The 21,363-nt window shown below is 37.1% G+C and overlaps 1 protein-coding gene across 6 annotated transcripts in view; it reads right to left on the bottom strand.

Moving 5' to 3' along the window:
* Nucleotides 1-1,551: 1,551 nt before the first annotated feature.
* Nucleotides 1,552-21,363, bottom strand: part of FBXO38 (F-box protein 38) — a 58,743-nt gene continuing 38,931 nt past the window's right edge. For 3 of the 6 annotated variants that reach the window (XM_005558189.4, XM_073995196.1, XM_073995197.1), the window contains 10 exons: nt 19,445-19,564; nt 17,853-18,032; nt 15,618-16,352; nt 10,180-10,280; nt 9,967-10,069; nt 5,542-5,708; nt 4,253-4,398; nt 3,476-3,579; nt 2,759-2,872; nt 1,552-2,144 (listed from right to left, as the gene is read on the bottom strand). In XM_005558189.4, coding sequence (XP_005558246.1) covers nt 1,966-2,144; nt 2,759-2,872; nt 3,476-3,579; nt 4,253-4,398; nt 5,542-5,708; nt 9,967-10,069; nt 10,180-10,280; nt 15,618-16,352; nt 17,853-18,032; nt 19,445-19,564 — 1,949 coding nt within the window. In that variant the 3' untranslated portion in view covers nt 1,552-1,965. The remainder of the gene's footprint in view (nt 2,145-2,758; nt 2,873-3,475; nt 3,580-4,252; nt 4,399-5,541; nt 5,709-9,966; nt 10,070-10,179; nt 10,281-15,617; nt 16,353-17,852; nt 18,033-19,444; nt 19,565-21,363) is intronic. The other 3 variants (XM_015452108.3, XM_005558193.4, XM_005558194.4) reach the window with 3 other exon arrangements.

Below are 21,363 nucleotides of genomic sequence, written 5' to 3'. Positions count from 1 at the left end.
CTAATGTTAGCATTATTTAGATAATTTGGTTAACAGGTTACAGTGAAAACCTAGATTATCTTCGCTCAGGGTTGGGAATCCCAGATTATTTTGAAATATCTAGGATATTCTGTAATTTGTTTCCTGACTCTTACCACAGTTGTAATCTGTATAGTGAAACATACTTGTCTAATTATAAGTTAGCTGAGTTAAAAATAGTGTAATAAGGAGACAATAGAATGAAGTACCTAATTGAATCACTCTTCCTAATGTAATGAGAATTTTTAGAGCCTGGGGAAAAAAGAGAACTTGAAGGGTAGACACTGATTAACGTGGAATATTTGAGTGTTAGAAAAACTTGCTGGCATCCTTGTATTTCTGTCATGAAAAACAGAGGTAGCCTAGCTGGAACGAGAAATTGGGATTATTGTCCTACCTAGCCTAAAAACAGGTCCTAAACGTGGGTGAGCAATTTTTCCCCTTGGCTTCCAATTAAGACCTTCTAAATGAAGGGGCTGAACAATTCTCAAAGAAACTTTACACCTTAGACCATAATTTCATGTCTATTTAGAGAAAATTTATAAAAATTTTCCACAGGCCTTCAGTTTCAGTAATTTGCTGAGGTCACTTGGCTGGCAAGTCACAAAGCCATGACTCAAATATAGGTGTTTAAGCTTTTGCTGACAACCCTTGCTTGACACTATAATACTATGTATATCATTGCCTTATCAGGGCAATTAATTCCTCACCTTGAAAGGGGAGAAAGACCACCTCCTGATGACCAGAATTTTGGAAAATTCTGCTGTTCCCAGTATTGTCTTAAAGAGCTCTGCCTGTAATCCTAGTACTTTGGGAGGCCGAGGCAGGCGGATAACCTGAGGTCAGGAGTTCCAGACCAGCCTGGCCAACACGGTGAAACCCTGCCTTTACTAAAAATACCAAAAATTAGCTAGGCATAGTGGCGGGCGCCTATAATCCCAGCTACTCAGGAGGCTGAGAGAGGAGCATCACTTGAACCCGGGAGGCAGTTGCAGTGAGCCGAGATCATGCCATTGTACTCCAGCCTGGGCAACAAGAGTGAAACTCCATCTCAAAAAAAAAAAAAAAAAACCAAACCAAAACAAACGAACAAAAAAAGTTCTGTGAGTTGAACATCTTGTAGCTAAAAACTTTCAGAGATCAGAAATTGGATTACACTGGAATCTTACTTAGATACAACTCTATATATACACTGCTTTTCTGAGCAGTATTTGCTACTCTTCTTTAAAAAGAGGGATTCAGGTCCAAGGCAAGAGAAAAGTTTTTAATAAACTTTTATTTTATATTTAAGATAAAGCATATACACAATTCAATGTGGAAATAAATTACTAGAAATACTTTGGAAACTTTTCCATTTCCCTCTCAAACTCACTTTTTTTTAAGCTCATAAGTCTTTTTACTTGATTTTAAGAAACATGGCAACTATAATACTAAGAAAGAACTACAGCTTTGTACAGAAACATATATAGCCTTGTCTGACTATAAGGTTTAGTTGGTGTTTTAGTAACAACAAAAAAGCACACAAGACACAAACACTCTTCAACAGGTTTACTCAAACAGCTTCGCTCAAGAAGAAAAAGGCACAGATTTAAAGGGATGACAATAATCATTAAGAATGAAGTAAATGGAGACTCAGTCAAAAAATGATACTTTATGAATTAAGTCAAGAAAAACAAAAGTCTTTCAAATTATCTGTCTTCATTAAAATGAATTTTTAAATTAAATTGTATAAACATATGATATAAAGTTGGTACTTTAGGAAGCGTCTTTGTATATTTTTTATGTACAAATCTTTGTATACAATTTCGATGTTCCTTATACATTCCCTATATAGCAAACTGAGCCAGGACCTCCCAACTGCATGCCTCAAGTCTCTGTGGAGCACTCTGGCAGCTGGATGGTCCTACTTGCTTTCTGACAAAATAGCTGGAAAGGAGGAGGGACCAATTAAATGTAGTCATCTTCAACTGGCTCTCCATTGACATCACAATAGTGGATAAAAATTGCCACTACTCGCTGAAATACACCCTTCTTCATCTGACGCATCTCTGAAATTTCCTCTCCTATTGTTTCCATACAGATGTCTGCAGACAGCTGTCCTTTCCTTCTAGGAGCATAGATAGTGCCTTTGAAATTAGAAATAAAAGGAGAGATACATATGATAATCAGAATCATTTGGAAAATCACTGATAAGCTGGTCCATAGGATATTCCCATATACTGCACTACAATGTAACTGATGTATGAATAGCTCAAGGAATGGGTCACCACCAGTTTGTTCTTATGTTTGATGCCTAAGACAGCGAACATGCTTAAAGTCTCAAGGTAAAAATACTATACCAAACGTAAGTCAGACATGTGTACATGTAGTTCATAAAACCCATTTCCTTATAAAGTATTTTCTTAAAACTTTGGTTAACAATAAATATTCAAGTATGCTACCACTTAGAGAAACTACATTCAAAAATTTCTCCCCAAATTTCTACACCTAAATTATAAGTTTCCACACAGGAAAATCTGTCCAAGGAAATCCTTTCTACCAGCCTTTATATATCCCTAGTAAGTCTACTGAACATCTATTGTACAAATAAAGAACTGTTTTGAAGTGAGTAAATAAAAAACATTTATATGGGAAACCATTTAACACTGCACTACTCCTAACTCACAAAAAGATATTAAGTATGTAACACAGTAGGCTATACTTAAACTAGAGATTAGATGTCAAATCAGGTCATAATTACTTTCTTCATCATCTTCAAAGTCGTATCGAGCGAAGCTGTTGGGCTCTGCTGCTCGTAATGACCTCAGCCAAGGGAAGTCAGAAATCATGGAATATGGAGCTCCATCCACAACACCTAAAAGAAGACAAATGTAACATTGCTAACTGGCGTGGAAGTGCTGATAGAGCCAAATTCTGCAGTATTTTGTAAGCAGAATGTAAAATATAAAATAAAGAGAGTGAGTCAGGTGTCCTCAAATCATTTCCAGCTATCAAACTACAGTAATTTGTAATTTTTGTTTATGTTTTATGTTTCACCACTGGTTCTGATTGTCCTAGAAATAGTAAAGACTCATACAGGCAAAGCAATATTCATCTGGCTCCCACTTCTTGCAGGTATTAAAATCATCCATGTTTTGAAGAACTGTAAGACTCCCATTCATATCTTCCCTAAGGCATGTCCAGTCATCTAGTTAATAGCTATTTAACTTTTCCTTTTTTAAAAAAGTATAATTCTCTACATTTGGGTTACTGCTTGCTGTAAGCCCAAACCAGTTTGACTAATTGATTGATGGATCATTCATTCATTCGTGAATGAGAAAGGGCCATGTTTTGTTTCCCAGGCTGGTCTTGAACTCTTGGGCTCAAGGGATCATCCCACCTTAGCCTCCTGAGTCGCTGGGATTACAGGGGCAAGCTACTGCACAGGCTATTTAACTTTCTAAATATTTGTAAATACCTTCTAAAGTATAGATTTCTCTCCCCCAGGGGTACTTGGGGTATTTCTTTAAGTCTTCTTCACTTCGAGTGGCTTCAGGGAAGAATTCATATTTAATGAGCTCTCTGGAGGCAACAGGAAAAATTAAGTAAAAATTACAAAACTGGAAATAATTAGAGTGTCGGGTAGAAAGGAACCATCAACACTGTTTCAGACACAGATTCTACCAAACATCTTAAACAAAGTATTAAATACCTAACAGAAGTAGGATACAATCAAACTAGAGAATCCAAGTGTAGTCAGGTCAAAACTACTTTCTTCACTATCTTCAAAATCATATCAGGGAAAGAAAGTCACTTTCTAAGCACATGTCTTCTACACAAAAGGTGCTGAATGCAACATTAATATAACAAATATACAAAAGTCAAATTTTCTGATGATATAAAATATCAGTCTTAAGATCTTCTTCAAATTGATCTCTTTTTTCATGCCCCAAGGCTAAATAATGTTACAAGTACATGTACAATTTTTTCTTGTAATTTTTATCTGAGTTTTAAAGATCATAAATATATACATATGCTTTTTAGTTTTAAGTCCTCGTTTCCCTCAGTTTCTCACTTATGTTAACTTTTAAGTCCTCGTTTCCCTCAGTTTCTCACTTATGTTAACTTCAGGATAAGCTTGTCTGAAAAGCTTAGATGGAATCATTTAAAATAAAGAAAAATTGGGATTTGCTTCTGGGAGTCCCTGCTATGAGAAATGACTAAAAAGGCCTTTAGGGGCCACAGAGTTACTTACTGATTGATGTTTGCTATAGTGTCCATCCAGCTGCGAATGCGCACCTTATTCCGGACATTGGGAGGGTTGCTGAATTCATGGATAATACAGATGTGATAGGGGTAGGGACCACTAAACAGCTTCTGCTCCAAAGTTAGCGTGTCCACCTGCGGAAGACATCATAAAGAGACACCTTCAACAAAGAGAATGCCTTAGAAATCTCTCTGCTAGAGCTTCAACAATCTTTCCACGGACCTTCCGTTTTGAAATCTCTGGTTGATTTGAAAATCAAATAGTCACATACAGACCTAAAAACAGTTTGTCATGCTGGGAATAATTTTGCAAACTCTTCTGTCTAGGGAACTTGGCAATTTATATCTCACTGTTATATTTAAATGCTTAGTAAACCAGAGAATCCTGATTGAGATAAATGATGTCAGTAAACTCAGAATCTACTTCTGGGTATGTCCTTTATTAAGTACTGACTGCATTATAGAACTGTGAAGGTGTAGTAACATATACCCTATTGAAATGGGACTGCTGCCCAGTCTTTAAGAGAGAATGCATTCTCTTGTCTTCTAGGAGCCTTTGATAACATTGCTGTTTTCTCATGGCATACCCCTCTCCCATCTCTAGTTATGAAATCTCACTCTGCCATCTCAGTGGCATATATGTTTATCTCCCTTTTGGGAAGGCAAACTCCTTGAGGGAAGGATCATGTGTTGTGTATTTTTTCGCACCCGGCATATTGTAAGTTTTGAGACACTTGACAATATGATGAACTGACTCTTTTGAGGCCAGGCTTACACACTGATTACAAAAGGGCATTTAAAACTTCCTTTAAACCCTCTTTTGGCATTAAGCACAGAACCTTATATACAATATACTCTTAATAATGATAATGACACTAATAGTAGTTATATGATGGCTTACTATATACTAGCACCTGTTTTAGAGTTTCACATATATTAAATATCACAATAATCCTTGGTATACCATTATTATTCTAATTTTACAGATGAAGAAACTAAGACATAGAAGTCAAATAATCTGCTACAGGTCAGACAGCCAGAAATTTAATCAGGCAGTCTGAACCAGAGACTGTGTTCTTAACCACAAGTAACTTTTAATAAGTATAAAAACCTGTTGAATAACAACTCCCTGCATCACATATAACTTGTAAAAACTAAAATATCATTACTGTAGGTTGGAAGTGAACGAATGCCAAATCCAAAAGGCTAAAGACTAAAAAAAAAAAAAAAAAAAAAATCACAATATGTGTATCATCGGAAAGGAGCAAAGCTCGTTACCTGCTGCATTGGGCGTAGGTATATGATGCGGTTTCTCTCGGGTGGCATTCTTAGTATCTGGTCTAGTACCTGATCCATGTTCAGTTTCTTGCACTGTGCGTAGTCAAATCGGTTTACAATTGGTGCATTTTCTACTTTTAAATGTTTTAGTACCCTGCACCTGGTAGCTACAAAATGAAAACAATGGTAAGCTCTATACATATCATCTTTGGAGAGATGGCCTAATTTTTGTTAGCACAAAATACTGCAGTAACAAACATCTTTAACACAGGTCAAATAATATCATAGAGTACAAATGGCAGTTAACAAAAAAATTTGAAAATGTGGTTCTGTTTACTTCAAAAGAAGGTAGAAGGGGTGCATTAAAGTGCCTTTATCTAAGATTTTTACTGTTAAGAAAACCAAGCCCTAGAAAATGACTTGCCCAGACAGAAACTGTTTAGGAAATATTTATTTAAAAAATGAATAACTATTATACATTTTTATAGTTAACAATCAGACCTGAAATAATTCACCTATATTACCTTACATTCACTCTCAGGAATGAGCAGAGTTGGATTTTAATTCCTGTCACAAATGTAAAAGCAGAACCTTGAAAAAAAAGACCCAGAAACACATTTGGGTATTTTGGTCTAAAGCTATTCAGTCCAATACAGTAGCCATGTGGTTAGTGGTTACCATCATACTGAACAGTGTACACACAGAACATTAAAGTTCTACTGAAATGCTGGTCTAAAACATGATTAGTTTTTCTGTTTGATATATAAAACACGAAGTCAGAAAAAAGTAATTTTGATATAATAAACACATTTAACTGAACTAGTATACCAACTTCAGAAAAATATTTCCTTCTCTTTTTTTTAATCTCAAATTTCAACCTGGTCCAATTTTCATTGCAGACTGCAACCAGGTCCAACTTGAGAGAGAAGATCAAATGGAAAAGATTATAAAACCACAGGCTGATTTGCCTGATCTTTTTAACATTTCACAGACATCTTCTGTAACATCTTTGACCCAAATGTCATCATCGTCTTGCGCAATCTAGCGTAACTAACTTGACATTTAAACACTGAGCGAGACTCCTGCCTCTCACATTCATTTTCTCCTTCTGTGACATGGTGGAAAGGAGGGGAATTGGTGTTGAGGACAGCAACAGAGGAAAGGAAAGCGCTAGATGACAGTAAGGATCCAATGGTTGCTAGCTATAAAATCAGACATGGCTAAGGTCAGTTCTAATCTCATTTAATCATCTCCTCCATCATTAACTTAGCCACTATCTACAGACTAAGCTAAGATCCTCTCCCCATGATAAGCTGAGCCAAACAATTTGGTTTAAAGGGGAGAAGGTTGGGCCTGAGGCCGTGTGATCCATCATTAGGTTAGAGAATGTACAGGAAGAATCATCAAAGTAAAAAGAAGAAAACCAGTCAGATTCTTGGAGAGCTCAGAGTAGAGAAAGGAATGGAATGAGGTGCCAACCGGCAGAGTCCGAAAATTGAGTTTTACATTCTCAGAGCTCAAAGGGTGTAGGGACTGACAGAATGAAAGTTCTTCCAGTGCTACTGAAAGGCTAGGGTGAGTACCCCTACTGTTATGAACTCTGAGCTTTTGAAGAGCCTGTGTTCTCTATTGTAGAAGGAAACTCCAATAGGAGACAGTGATTTAAGATGTTTTAGGACCAAAGACCTCATTGGCTGAGATAGAGAAAAGTACTATTTCTTCAGAGTAAACAATAGAGTTGGGGTCCCAAAGGTCTGAACTTTTGTAGAATTCAGAGTAGTGCTTGAATCTCAGCTTCATCTCTCCTTTCTTGGATTCTCCTTACTTTATGACAAAATGTTTGGTAAATACCTTTTAACGGGATTTCTTTGTTTACCACTAATATGGTAGGAGACGTAAAACAAAACAAAATAAACCTCTTAATATTTTTTGCAATACAGGTTGACTAACCTTTATCTGAAATACTTGGGATCAGAAGTGTTTTAGATTTCAAATTTTTTTTCAAATTTTGGAGTATTTACATTATATACTTACCCTAATAAAAAATATCTGAAATCTGAAATGCGCTCCAATGAACATTTCCTTTTAGCATCATGTTAGTGCTCAAAAAGTTCTGAATTTTAAAGCACTTGTGCATTTTGATTTTTAGATTAGAGATGCTCAACGTGTAATAACATCACTAGGCATTACTAGAGGTCAGACCCTGTACTGTGTGTGTGGGTGTGTGCATATATCATGTATATGTACATATATGGGCATTTCTCATTATATTGCACTTTATTGTGCTTCACAGACATTGCATTCTTCACACAAGGTCTGTGGCAACCATGAATTGAGCGTCCACTAATGCCATTTTTTTAGCAAGCATGTGCTCACTTTGAGTCTTTGTGTTACATTTTTAATAATTCTTGCAGTATTTCAAACTTTTTCATTATTATTTTATCCATTATGATGGTCTGTGATCAATGATCTCTGATGTTACTATTTTAATTGTGGGGTGCCACCAACTGCACCAATGTAAGTGAACTTCATAAATGTTGTGTATGTCCTGACTGCTCCCCCAACAGGCTGTTCCCCTGTCTCTCCCTTTCCCTCAGGTCTCCCTACTCCCTGAGATATAATGATGTTGAAATTAGGCTAATTAATAACTCTGCAATGGCCTCCAAGTGTTCCAACAAAAGGAAGAGTCACAAATCTCACTTTAAAATAAAAAGATAGCAATGATTAAGCTTGATGAGGAAGTCACGCTGAAAGCTGAGATAGGTCAAAAGCCAGGTCTCTTGTGCCAGTTAACCAAGGTGTGAACTCCAAGGAGAAGTTCTTGAAAGAAATTACAAGTGCTATTCCAGTGAACCCACAAATGGTAAGAAAGCAAAAGAGCCATATTGCTGATATGGAGAAAGTCTGAGTGGTCTAGACAGATCAAACCAGCCACTACATTCCCTAAGCCAAAGCCTAACCCAGGGCAAGGCCCTCAACATTTGGGCAAGACTCTCCACCAGCAAAAAGATTATGACTTGCTAAAGGTTCAGGTGATTGTTAGCATCTTTGAATAATAAAGTGTTTTTATTTTATTTTGTTTTTTTCTGAGATAGTGTCTTGCTCTGTTGTCCAGGCTGGAGTGCAGAGGCATGATCTTGGCTCACTGCAACCTCTGCCTCCTATGTTCATGCGATTCTCTTGCCTCTGCCTCCCAAGTAGCTGGGATTACAGGCATGAGCCACCACCCCTGGCTAATTTTTGTATTTTTAGTAGAGACGGAGTTTTGCCATGTTGGCCAGGCCGGTCTCAAACTCCTAGTCTCAGGTGATCCGCCTGCCACAGCCTCCCAAAGTGCTGTGATTACAGGAGTGAGCCTCCGTGCCTAGCCAATGAAGTGCTTTTAAATTAAGGTACATAAATTTTTTTAAAAAATACAATGCTACTTCACATTTAATCGACTATAGTGTAAACGTAACTTTTATATGCACTGGAAAATAAAAAAAATTCATACGATTCGCTTTATTGTGATATACCTTTTATAATGGTGGTCTAGAACCAAACCTGCAGTGTCTCTGAGGTATGCCTGGATACATATACATACAGAAACATATCAATCACTGCATTTAACTTTCACAAATGCTTTATGAGTTAAGCATAATTACGCACAGTTTACAGATTGAAAAAAATGAAGACAGAAAATTATAAAACTTGCCCAAGGCAAGGAAATAAGTCAGATCTTCATAATTTTACATGGATGGGTATCTAAAATATAATTTTGAATAAAAAGGTAAAATTAATAGATCAATTATAGGATATACTATGTAACTAAAATTTTAAGAAATCATAAAAATGAATACCCTATGTTTGAGACAGACACATATATAAAGAAAGATATAAAAGGTACACTGGAAAGATATATGTTCAATACACGAGTATAGATGGTGGGAGCGGATGAGATTAACAATGAGGGACACGAGACTAAAAAGAAAAAGGGGCTTGGATAAACGATAATGTGCCATGAAGTAAAGATACAATTAATCATCTCAATCAAATACAGAGCAGTTATACACTTGAGGCCCAGTCGGCGCTTCCCTCAAAAACCATGTCCAAGTCACACAGCTGGTAAATGACCAAGCCAGCAATCAAGCTGAGGTCTATCTGACTCCAAAGCCTATGCAGGCTGTTATTTACTCTGCCAGATCAGGCAGTAATTATCTTTTGGAGACAGGCTATTTTAAAAGATGAACCAAGTTTCTCTACATGATGCTCAGAAATACTATGGAGTAATACTTTGAGAACTAGAACAAAGGCGGAACTAAAGATAACCCAACACAATATTTCCTTTAAGAAAATAAGACGGTAATGTTATTACAGTATTTATGAGTTCCTAATTCTTTTAACTCATTCATGATGCTCGTGTATAATATGGGCCCAAATACATACCATGGATGAACATCATCTTGGGACAGTCTTTTAGCACTAGATCTGTGATTCCACAATTGGTCATAGTGACTCCAACGAGATTCTTGGATTTTAATACAAGAACCTACAAGGAGAAAAATTAGAAACTATATAAAGATACAAACTTTAGTTTGCATGCATTACTTAGGAACTGGGCTAGACTGTGATAAAGGTAAGTGACGGATTTTCCTCTACCTGCACATGGTCATCCTCGATCACAGGATCACTTGTACTGGTGGATTTATCTGCTGTCCGCTTCCGTTTCATGGCGTGACGTGGCTTTGTTTTGGCTACTTCTAAAAAAGGTAAAAAAGAAGAAAAACCAAAACTTTAGCCTTGCTTTCTTTACCTCAAACACATTCAATCACATATGTATGAACACCATCAAGGCAATTCCCAAATCTAAAATTTGGTTCCCAATGGAATACAGTTATATTGGTATTTCCAATGGATTGTTTCAAAACAGCATCACCCTCCATTACTTCAAACATATCTACATCAAATATAACAACCCTTCTCATACCTAGGTCATCCTAATAATCTAATAAACATTCCTACTTCCAGTCTCTCTGACTCATCCCATCCTAAATACTATTGGTGAATTGAACTCCTATCTTTCCTACTAAAAAACTTTTAAATTATTGACTGAAGCTGAATGAATGTTTCAATGCTTGACATTTGGAGCTATGCTTCAGCTCTGCCCATTCTCCACACTATACCCTAGTCATCTCCCACTGCTAATGTCTCCGAAGTCATCAATTGCTCTAGCTTCTTCTGCTCAGAACACCTTTTCTGACCCTACTTTTTGAAATACGACCCATCTGGGAAAGGTCCAACTCAAACACTTAGTTCTAACAAAGCACCCTTGATCCCCAAACATTACATACTGCCCTAATAGTTCCTTTTATACTTGTTTTGTTGGTCTATTTACATAAAAGCTCGTTAAAGGCAACAACACTCTCTTAATTCATCTTTATTTCAAAGTCAGTCACTAGCAATGAGATAATATGAACATTTATTGAATGAACTGGCACTCAACACTTACAGAATGAATGAATGAATGAATGCACCGCAGGTAAAACAGAATAACAAATATTTACTGAGCGCTTACTGTGTGTCAGGCACTGTTCTAAGGGTTTTACTTGTATTAACTCAATCCTTACAATAGCTCTGAGATGGATTTATTGTTCTCCCTGTTTTACATATTAGGAAACTGAAGCACGGGAAGGTACAAAAACTTGCCACAGTGCTAAATGGGAACCAGGAGTCAAACCCAGGAAATCAAGGACCAGTTACTAAGCTAGAAAACCTGCAATCTTTCATCTGTCAAACCCTGGTTAATAAGGCCCTTATTTACTAGTACTGTTCTGAAGCAATACACTTCGAAATAAGCAAATATTGTCTTTATTTAATTTAAAAACGAGTGCTAAATTCATAGCTAAAACTTAAGCACATATATATTCTAAGTAAATACATTAGTCATCATTCTCGTTTTTGATACTTAATCATACTGTAGCAGAGCATATATAGAATTAAATACAACTGACTATCATGAATTAAATTACCACCATACTGTTTTTTTAGATAGTACTGCTAATTATAAACATTCCACTTGGTAATTCTGTAACATCAGTAATTCTGTAATCTCAAACATGAAAGATCACAAAAAAAGACAAAGAAATGAGAACGAATACTGCAAATTCCCAAAGGCTTGGGCTTAGATGGGAACCGTAGAGATTTAGTCTGATTTTTTTACATTTTTTTACACAACAAAATCCTTTCTACACCATTGAAATGGTGTAGAAATTCTACTCTGTAAAACAATTCAAAGCAGCTGCTTTGGCTGAAGGCCGAAAAGGAGCCCAAGAGCTCTACCCATCAAACTTCCTCCAAGGACCTTGAAACGAAGCAAAATTCTGGAGTTCCAACAAAACATGAAGACTACTAACCACACAACACAATGTAGGCCTTCTCCCACAGTATCCTGAAGGAACTTCATCCAAAATCAAATCATCTTCATTGACAAGGAACCTTCTAAAGGCAGCACATTTCACCTGATAGCCAAAATTCACAAACCTTTTAAAACCTCTAATAAGTCCTAGCTCCCTCTCCCAGTACCACAAAAATGAAAATGAACAAACAAAAAGCAAGCCTGTTTCCACTACTATATGACAGTGTTCTAGTAAGAATCTTCTCTCAGTAATCTCCTTTTGTGATCTGATTTTCAAGTATCTCACCTTCCTGGATTGCTCTCTCCCTTCCCCCTTAATTTAACAGAGTATGGAGTTCAAAATTGGGTAAAGTTTCCTGCTCTCCAGGGTACCCAAACTGGTAGTTTACATTTTCTAAGAAAAGTTATAAAATGAAGTCACACTTTATACATATATGAGCTTGAAAAACAAACATTTCTGATACATAAGGAAAAAAGTTTGTGTGTTTGTTGTTATTCTCTTATGCCTCCCTCCCTGTTTAGAGAAAATTAATTTTGTTTAGGAACATTTTTTTAGTAATTCAAAACATCCACTAGCATCAACAATACCTCATATGATGATGTCTATACTTATTATGTTCACAGTTATTATCTAAGCCCCATACCATGTGTAAGACATGGTGCTAAAGGATAGAAATATACTGGTGAAAAAGCAGAGACTGTCCTTGTTCTCATGGAGCTCACAGTCTACCAGAAGGAAGACAGTAAAACAAGAAATTACAACAGAGTGTGGTTCACATTAATGTTGAAGATGCTACAGAAACAGAGAAAGGCAGATCAATCCAGTCTTGGGGTGTCAGGGAAAGTGTTCAACATTTATAGCAACTATTTTAATCTTAAATGTTATTCTTTGACAATCCAATTATTTATTTCTCTAATATTTACTTTATAAATTGTTATACAGTGAGGATTAAAAGCAACTTACAGGTATTTATTCCCAAAATATAAATTCACAAAACAATTATATTAGCTTCTCAAATGGCTTTAATACTCCACAGGGTCATAAATTAAAAACCAAATATCTCAAATGTTACTTTTTTTTGAACTGATTTTTAAAAATCTTTAACATTCAAGTTTCTTCCTTTATTAGTTTGGATTTTGCTCTTTAAAAAACATGCCAGATTAAAAATAATTTGGGCTGGGCACGGTGGCTCATGCCTGTAATCCCGGCACTTTAGGAGGCTGAGGTGGGTGGATCACCTGAGGTCATGAGTTCGAGACCAGCCTGGCCAACATGGGGAACCCCTGTCTCTACTAAAAACACAAAAATTAGCTAGGCATGGTGGTAGGCGCCTGTAATCCCAGCTACTCGGGAGGCTGAGGTAGGAGAATCACTTGAACCCGGGAGGTAGAGGCTGCAGTGAGCTGAGATGACGCCACTGCACTCCAGCCTGGGTGACACAGTGAGACTTCATCTCAAAAATAATAATAATAATCATAATAATAATTTGTAAGCCACCCAAATAACTTCTTGTCCTTTCCAAAAGGGACTATAATAATATTAAAATCAGTACTTTGATATCTACCCCAAAAAACTACTATTCAAAGTAAATAGACATTTTTATAAATCTAAAATATATTAGCAAATAATTTACCTACTATAACCATGTTACAGACATTAGAAGTCTTCTCAAATTGAAAAAAAAAATCACATAATAAATGCAATAAGAAGCACTACATAAATATTTTCTTTATTTTAAATCCAGAGAATGATTTAACTTAAAAAAAGTTCTAGACATGAAAAAAGTCAGAATAGTTAAGGGATAAGCAGAACACCAGGCAAAAAATAACATCAAAACTTCAATGGTTAATATGAAGGTTCTGTATTAAAAACAAAACAACAAAAAACGAAAAAATTTTATCAAGACACGTAAGTAAAACGGCAAACATAACAGTCCCTAAACAGGAAGACTCAGTGCTGTTAAAATGACAATTATGTTTCAGTTATCAATTGAATGCAATTTCAAACAAAAAGCAAGATTAGTTTTTGGAACTTGATAAAAATATTACAAAGCATATCTATAAAAATAAATGGCAAATGCATGGCTAGTCAAGGACATTTTGAAAAAGAATAATGAAAGAAGACAGAACACTGGAACAGAATAGAACGACCAGAGATTAACCTAAGTATGTCTAAGAATTTAGTAGATGAGAAAAGAGCGTTTCAAAATAATAGCACAAGAATGGACATCCATAACCAGTACTGAAACAAGCTGGTGATAGTTTGGAATAAAAATTTAATATTAGTTCCCACAGATTGAAATAAAATTCCAACTGAACGAAGGAACTAAACCGAAATCAATGAATAAAGGAATAAGATGGGCACAATTATCTGAACCAAGTGTAGGAAAGGCCTTTCACAGTATAAAAATGAACTCATAAAGGAAAACACGCAGATCTGACTTTGCAAATATGAAAAGCCACAGAACAAAAGGTGTCATAGGAGGCAGATACTGTTTAATGGGCACAGAGTTTCAGTTTGGGATGATGAAAAAGTTCAGATGGTTGGTGGTGACAGCTGCATAACAAGGTGAATGTATTTAGTGCCGCTGAATTACACACTGTACTGAATGGTAAAGTTATATCTTACCACCAATTTAAAAAAAAAGATATTATCAAACATTTACAATTGAAGCTGGGAAAAGTATTTTCACCATATGGCAGAACTACTGTTTGCAAAGCATAAAAAAGTCTTCAAATAAAACTCATCTATTTCAATGAGTTTATGCAACTATGGTAACTAGCACACAATTAAGGTCTCAAATGTATCTCATGAAAGCTTACTTTTGTTCTGTTTAGCTCTGTATGATTCAATTACTTCTATTTAGAATATACAAAAAGCTCTGACTGCCTATGTTCTAGGACTGATTTTAATATTTTAAAATTGAGGGCTACTTGAAGAAAATTAAAATACATTATTATTCACTGTCAGGTAGTAATGATATAATAAGGGCAGGAAAGAGTACTTAAAAATAAGATCAGAAATAGAAACAGACTTATGATTAATAAATGTGCTTACACCCATTCCACCCAATTCCTTGGCTATACATTATAAACATTAATGAAATTAAATACACATTATTTGTTCTGAGTATTTTCACCAAAATAATTCTCAGCCAAACCATTTACTTACCTGCTTATCTCCTGGCAAACCTTACTTGAATTGAAGCAAAACTAGATTTCTGAAAAAATTACTAAGTCCTGCAGAGACAAAGAGAGGGCTATACCCAGGAAGCTGCACGGAGATGTGCTGCCCCAGCTCCAGCAACGTCAAGTCCTTGCCTTTTGGCTAAGGTTTAAAACTTTCCTAAGTTAAGACTTCTCTAAGTGTGTGATGGTAGCAGAGTTCATCTACTGGGGCTTAGGTGTCAGTCAGTGTTATATTTAGGGTAAATATACACAGTGCCACTTTCCTTAAAAGCTGAACTACTTGAGATTTCCAGGTTGGACATTGTATAAACTGTTTTACACCCCCACCCACCAAACCATTGCTGAAAATTGGTTTAAAATCTGCAAGACCCACAAAACCCCAAAACAGAATTTAATTTGCCAAACTGGCTTTTTGTAAGAAAACTCATGAAACAAGTTCATGCCTTTCTGCAGCCCTACCCTGCAGTTGCTAATCCTAGGAGCATTGTCATACCTGACTCAGATACCAGCAGTACATGGGACAGTCTGCTCCTGGCCCTGGTTAGGGGCCTCCGAGGGTAGTCTTCATTAGACTGCACGTCACAACTCTCAGGCTGGGAGCTCCCCCTCCTGTCCTCACCTGTAGCCCCAGAGCCACTCCCATTAGTCCTCTCATCATGTGCTGGGCCTGAAGACCCCCCTTGTGGCAGAGTCCTAAAGGAAAAGGCGGATCTCGTACCATCCGGGCCATTCACAACACAGGCTCGGCTGGTTGAAGGACGTTCCTCATCAGAACACCTGCTAGTTCTCCTTTGGGATTCCTGGGGCCTGTGACAGCAGCATCTGGGGCAGACAGAACTCTCTGCATCTCCCTCCTCCATGGCCTCAGAGTCCTCTGACCCACCGGGGGAGCAGGCACACTGCCTGGACACATCCACTTCTGTAGGGCTAGGCTCGGAAGAGCCGCCGCTGTTCACCGTCCTTACAAAGTCGGGGCTTTGAGAAGCAGTGCTGTGTGAGCTGGAGTTTCCCACTGTGCTGGCGGTGGTGCTGCTGCAGCTGGGATAAACATCCTTGTTTTTTTTCTTTTCAGGAATATCCCTAGCTGCTTTCATATCGGCTTTGATCTGCTCACTGGTGACCTGACAGCCTTTCTCACAGCTGCTTTCCTCGAGGGGAAACTGCTTCGACTGGCCCATCTGATGGGAGTTGTACCTCTTTCGAAGTGGAGTCTTGCCTTTTCCACTTACTGCTTATAGAAAAAGAAGAACGGCCCGAGGAAAAGAAAAGATTTCAGTACAAATTCTGGACAACACGCAAGAGTAAATTTGGAACAGGAAATAATGTATACTAAACACTAATTTTCCTAAAGTATAACTGTGATCACATCATTGAGCTGCTATAAAATTCTCTATGGCTCCCTAGTGTCTACCTGGTTTATACTCCTTAGCTATGCCTTCAAGCCTCACTATGATCTAATTCCAAACCATCTTTCCATGTTGTCCCCTCCATATACATTCTATATTCCAGCTCCAGCTTTTCTCTCAATATACCCTTGCTTTACTACCTCAGGGCCTTTGTTCTCACCAATTTTTCAGCCCTGGTCCTCTACTCCATCTCTTCTGCACCCCCACCCCAAATCAACTGTGGTTGTAGTATGTGCCCTGTAATATTACTACCTATTGTTTTTGATATGACTCTTCAACCAGACTAGAACTTCTGTAAAGAGAGACCATGACTTACTCATCTCTGTATCCCTCACAGTGCCTAACACAATACCTGGGGCACAATAAATCTCAATGAAGATATAAAGGAATAAATAGGTTTTGTCTGGCCAACAGAGGATTTAGTTGCTAAATTTAGAAACTGCACTGTCTGGGAAAGTTAGGTTAGTCAGCTGGTCATATTACTTTTCCTAAATTTCAGTTTCCATAAAACCTTCTTTCAACCACAGTATAAAGTTATCTGAATCTCTTAAAAGAAATAGAAATTGAATAATCAGCCAATGATTAGCAAATTATTCCAAGTCCAAAGAACTAAACTTTCCAGATAATAGTACTACATAAATGTTTCAGGGTCAGTGTTAAATGTGTATTGAACATTCAAAAATATTAAGGAGTAAGGGTACCCAAGGAAAAATGACTGGACAATTTGTAAAAAATATATCCTTTGCCAAAAGTGGTAAGCACATGGTTCGGAGAAACAAAAGGGAAGGAAAGACAAGGAAGAAGTATGAACTTCAAAGTTAAGAGAAGTACAGTTTCTTGGTGAGGCATTGCAGAGGGTTGTTGCCTAGATTTAAAGGGACGTGAGGGATTATAAAAATATACTTTAGGACTCCTTCAACCACCAAACTAGCCACCAATACTCATTAAGCACAACTGGACAGATTATCAACTGGTGAATGGTTGCTTTTCATTGCTCTGGATGACTCAGTAGTCATCCCTTACATGAGGCACAGGCTTTTCACTCACTAATCTCTGACACCCTGATGCCACAACTAAAGCCTCCACTGTAGACTTAGAATCCTTCTTTTCCTCCCTGAGCCCTCATTCCACACCACTGTTGTGTTGTATTGCCTACAAGAGCACCACCCAGATTTCCCTCTTACTTGGGCAAGTGCATTTCTTGCTTCCTGTCACATTCCATAATATATGTTAACTGCACCCAAGTTGTCATATTAAGGCCAAGTGTGTCAGTTCTGATAGTGACTGTCATTAACAGTTCAGAGAAAGACATAATTTCTCACCTGACAATTCCCTGGACTGCACTGACTCTCCAGTTTTCTCTTCACGTTCAGAGTAACGCCGAGTACCGTTCTTAGGAATCCAGACTTCTTGGAGTTCTAGACTATCTTCTTCATCATCGCTCTCTGAATCATGAACAGTAATTGGGGTTGGTTTTACTACACGCTGAAGACCACTGGGTCCTAAAAAAAAAAAAGTACAGGCCTAACAGTTACCTTTTGTGCAAGAAAGGGTCTAATATGAAGTACTGTTTCCAGGGCTCTGGAATCAATAGAGATGCTTTGTGGCTCTATGCAGCCTCCCCTGGCACACATTTTAACTGATAATACACTTGGATAAGATACTGTGAAAGCAACTTAACTCTAAACCATTATGTCAACATTAAGTATGATTAATATGCTAACCAACTTGATGCATTTCTAAAGGCAAATTAAAATAGACACTCATACAGCATTCCCTTGCAGGATCTTCACTATTTCAAAGAGTAGCATAAAATCATCCTAAAAATAATCTAAATAACAGTGATAATAATTTTAAAAATAAGCTACATATTTTCTCAATTTTTCAAACATATGAGCCAAGGTTAAGTAAATGAAGATGAATTCAGAAATGTATGGGACTGGTAAACAAGACTGTATTCTTTGAGTATGGATCTATCTCATTAGATGTAGCAGATATATTTTTGAAGGCTAGATGCATGTTACCTTTTGGTTGAATATGTGTATTTATGTAAAAAATGTTTTATCTGCTTGGCAGTATAGCTTTTAAACCTAGTTCTTATAACCTAATTCTCTCTGACAAGTGACTAATATTAGCTCCATCAATAAATGTATGCTCCGAGGAACCTAGCTTTTTTCCTGTCACATTGTACAATGCCTGACACAGAGTAGGCACTCAATAAATATTTGTTGAATGAGTGACTGCATCTGTCACACACTTAAAACAGGGTAGCATATTTTCCATTCAAAGACAAGGCAGCATTCTAACAGGCAGGGAATGAGAAAACTTGAGTTTTCTCAATTTCAATTCTATCCCTCGATTACTGGCTGACTGGTGTTGAGCACATCATTTAAACTTTTGAAAGAAAATTAATTCTCCCATCTGTAAAATGAAAGGCTGTGCGAGTTAATCTTTAAGGGCCTACGACTCTATATCCTGTCTTAAGTCAGCCAATGGCAAACAGAGGCTAAGTTTTGGTCTGTTTACTAAACCAGGTCAACTTCTCAACTGCTCCTCCTCTCTAACTGAATTGAGGGGAGGGCAAAAGCAGAATATTTAATCAGGTCATTTATTTTCCCATCAACAATTTGAGTGCTTTCTTTTTCTACACATACACGGATACACACACGCACATGTGGCTATACAGAAAAAGCAGTTGTTGCTGCAGTCACAAATAATAAAAGACAAACTTTAGTGAGATATATATACATGCAACGAGAATACCAGCAATGTATTACAGTTCTCAGTAATCAATAGCATAAAACACATCATTAGCTGAAAGGTCAGAAAACAACCATTCTCGGTGTCTCACGTACTTCATTAGAGTTAGGCCACAGTTTCAGAATGATGAATGTGGGGTAGATCACATGATTACCTGCTTGTTCCTCATCAACATCCACAGGAATAATTGCCTGGCTGTGAGCTGGAGTATTATTTCCACTCTCGGCCACCACCTCTCCATCTTCTTGGACGATGTCTTCCATCTCATTTAATGCTTAAACAAAAATATACACAAAGTAAAAACCAAGAGAAGTATAAAGAACTATAATGGCAGGCAAGACTGTGGCCGCCCTAAGAATTGAACAGTCCCGCAGATTACTAGGCCTGCCCTGAAAGAATAGCATATACTGCATATACTGTGCTTGTTACTGCAGACATTAAGAAGTATTTAATCAGTCTACAGGAGAGAAAATCACAGATGGGAAAGGAACATTTGGTGGAGAAAGCCCATCAAACTCATACAAACTCAAACTGTTAACAAAGAAACAAGGCAAAATATGATTAAGCCAAAAAGATACCATTCAGATTAACGTCACTGAATTATATGGGAGAGGTTTGAAATTTCATGGGGACAGAGGGAATTGCTTTGGTTTTAAATATACACAATAGCACACCTCCCCCTGAATAACTGTCCAGCTCTAGCCTGCAATATCTATATTTCAGTCATTGCCAAAATGAGAAATGACCTTGCCTAGAAATCTTTCATGATAAAAACCAATCAATTTTCTTCTTTCATTCAACTGACTAACAATTATGAGTAGCAGTAATTAATGTGTACATACTCTATGGCAGGCTCTATGCTAAATGTTTATAGAAACATTTTCTTATTTATTTCTCATAGCAATCAGGCTAGCATTATTATTAGCCTGATTTTTGCAGTTGAGGAAATGGAGGCCTAGACGTTTTAATAGTTTGCTAGGATTTAAATTGAGGAGTTTCTAGAGCCTACTACACTACAGAAACTACGAGCAGGTGGGAAATTTATACTCCTTGCTCTCAAAGAGGATGCACACATTCTGGCAAAGATGTTAGACACATAAAATAAGGTCAGAATATAATTGCTAAGACCTATAACAATTCAAAAGTGCAAAAGGAACATAGACAAGGAGCAACTAATTCTCTCATTGGGTCAAGGAAGGGTTCACTGAAATAAGGTAACATTTCATATACTACCATACCAGGAAGAATGCTACATTTTTCGGAAGAATAGCGGTCCAGTGGTAACAAAAAACAGTATCTGTGTTGTGATAGGGATGCAAAAGAAAAAACAAGGCTAAAAAGGTAGCCTGGGCTCCAGATTGTTAAAAGCTTAGAAAGCCTTGCTAAAAAGCTTAGAATTGTTTGCTGTAGGCAGAGGGAAACCACTAGAAGGTTTTTATGCAGGGAATGGCATGAAAAGAAGTACATTCAAATATTAACGTGATAAGGTTTTCCAAAGCTGCTGAGCAACTGCTTTTAGGTTGCCAGAATAGCCTGTGCAAACATTTAATATGATACCCAAAAGTGGTTTAAACTATTTCTTTGCATTCATTTGAATACTTACTGAGCGTCTACTACAATTTGTTAGTATTCCTTGGAGCTGAAAAACAGTGGTGATATTCAAGATCCCTAGTCTCATGGCTTACTCTAGTTGGGGAAGAAAAAATTTAAAAAATAAAAATAAAAACATCAGATAGTAATGCCTTATGTAACAAAAAGTGTGATGTGACAGAAAATAAACTGGTGGCTGCTGACGATCAGATGGCAAGGAAAGACATCTCTGAGATTAACATTTAAGCTAAGAACTAAAAGTCAAGAAGGAGCCAGCCATGAAAAGATGGACGGAGGGAATTCTAAGAGGCAATAGTTAGTGCAATGGTAGACGCCAGCTGTCATGCTCAAGCATGATGTAGTGGTGGAGGTAGTACAAGATGAGGGCAGGCCAGATCATACAGCACTTGGTGGTCCAATTCAAGAACCTGGATCTTATTCTAAGGCAATGGGAAGCTATTAAAAAGTTTTGAGTAAGCTATC

The sequence above is a fragment of the Macaca fascicularis genome, chromosome 6, assembly GCF_037993035.2.
Source record: "Macaca fascicularis isolate 582-1 chromosome 6, T2T-MFA8v1.1".
Taxonomy (NCBI): Eukaryota; Metazoa; Chordata; class Mammalia; order Primates; family Cercopithecidae; genus Macaca; species Macaca fascicularis.
The sequence above is the reverse complement of the archived record's forward strand: the minus strand, read 5'-3'. Positions and strand labels throughout refer to the sequence as shown.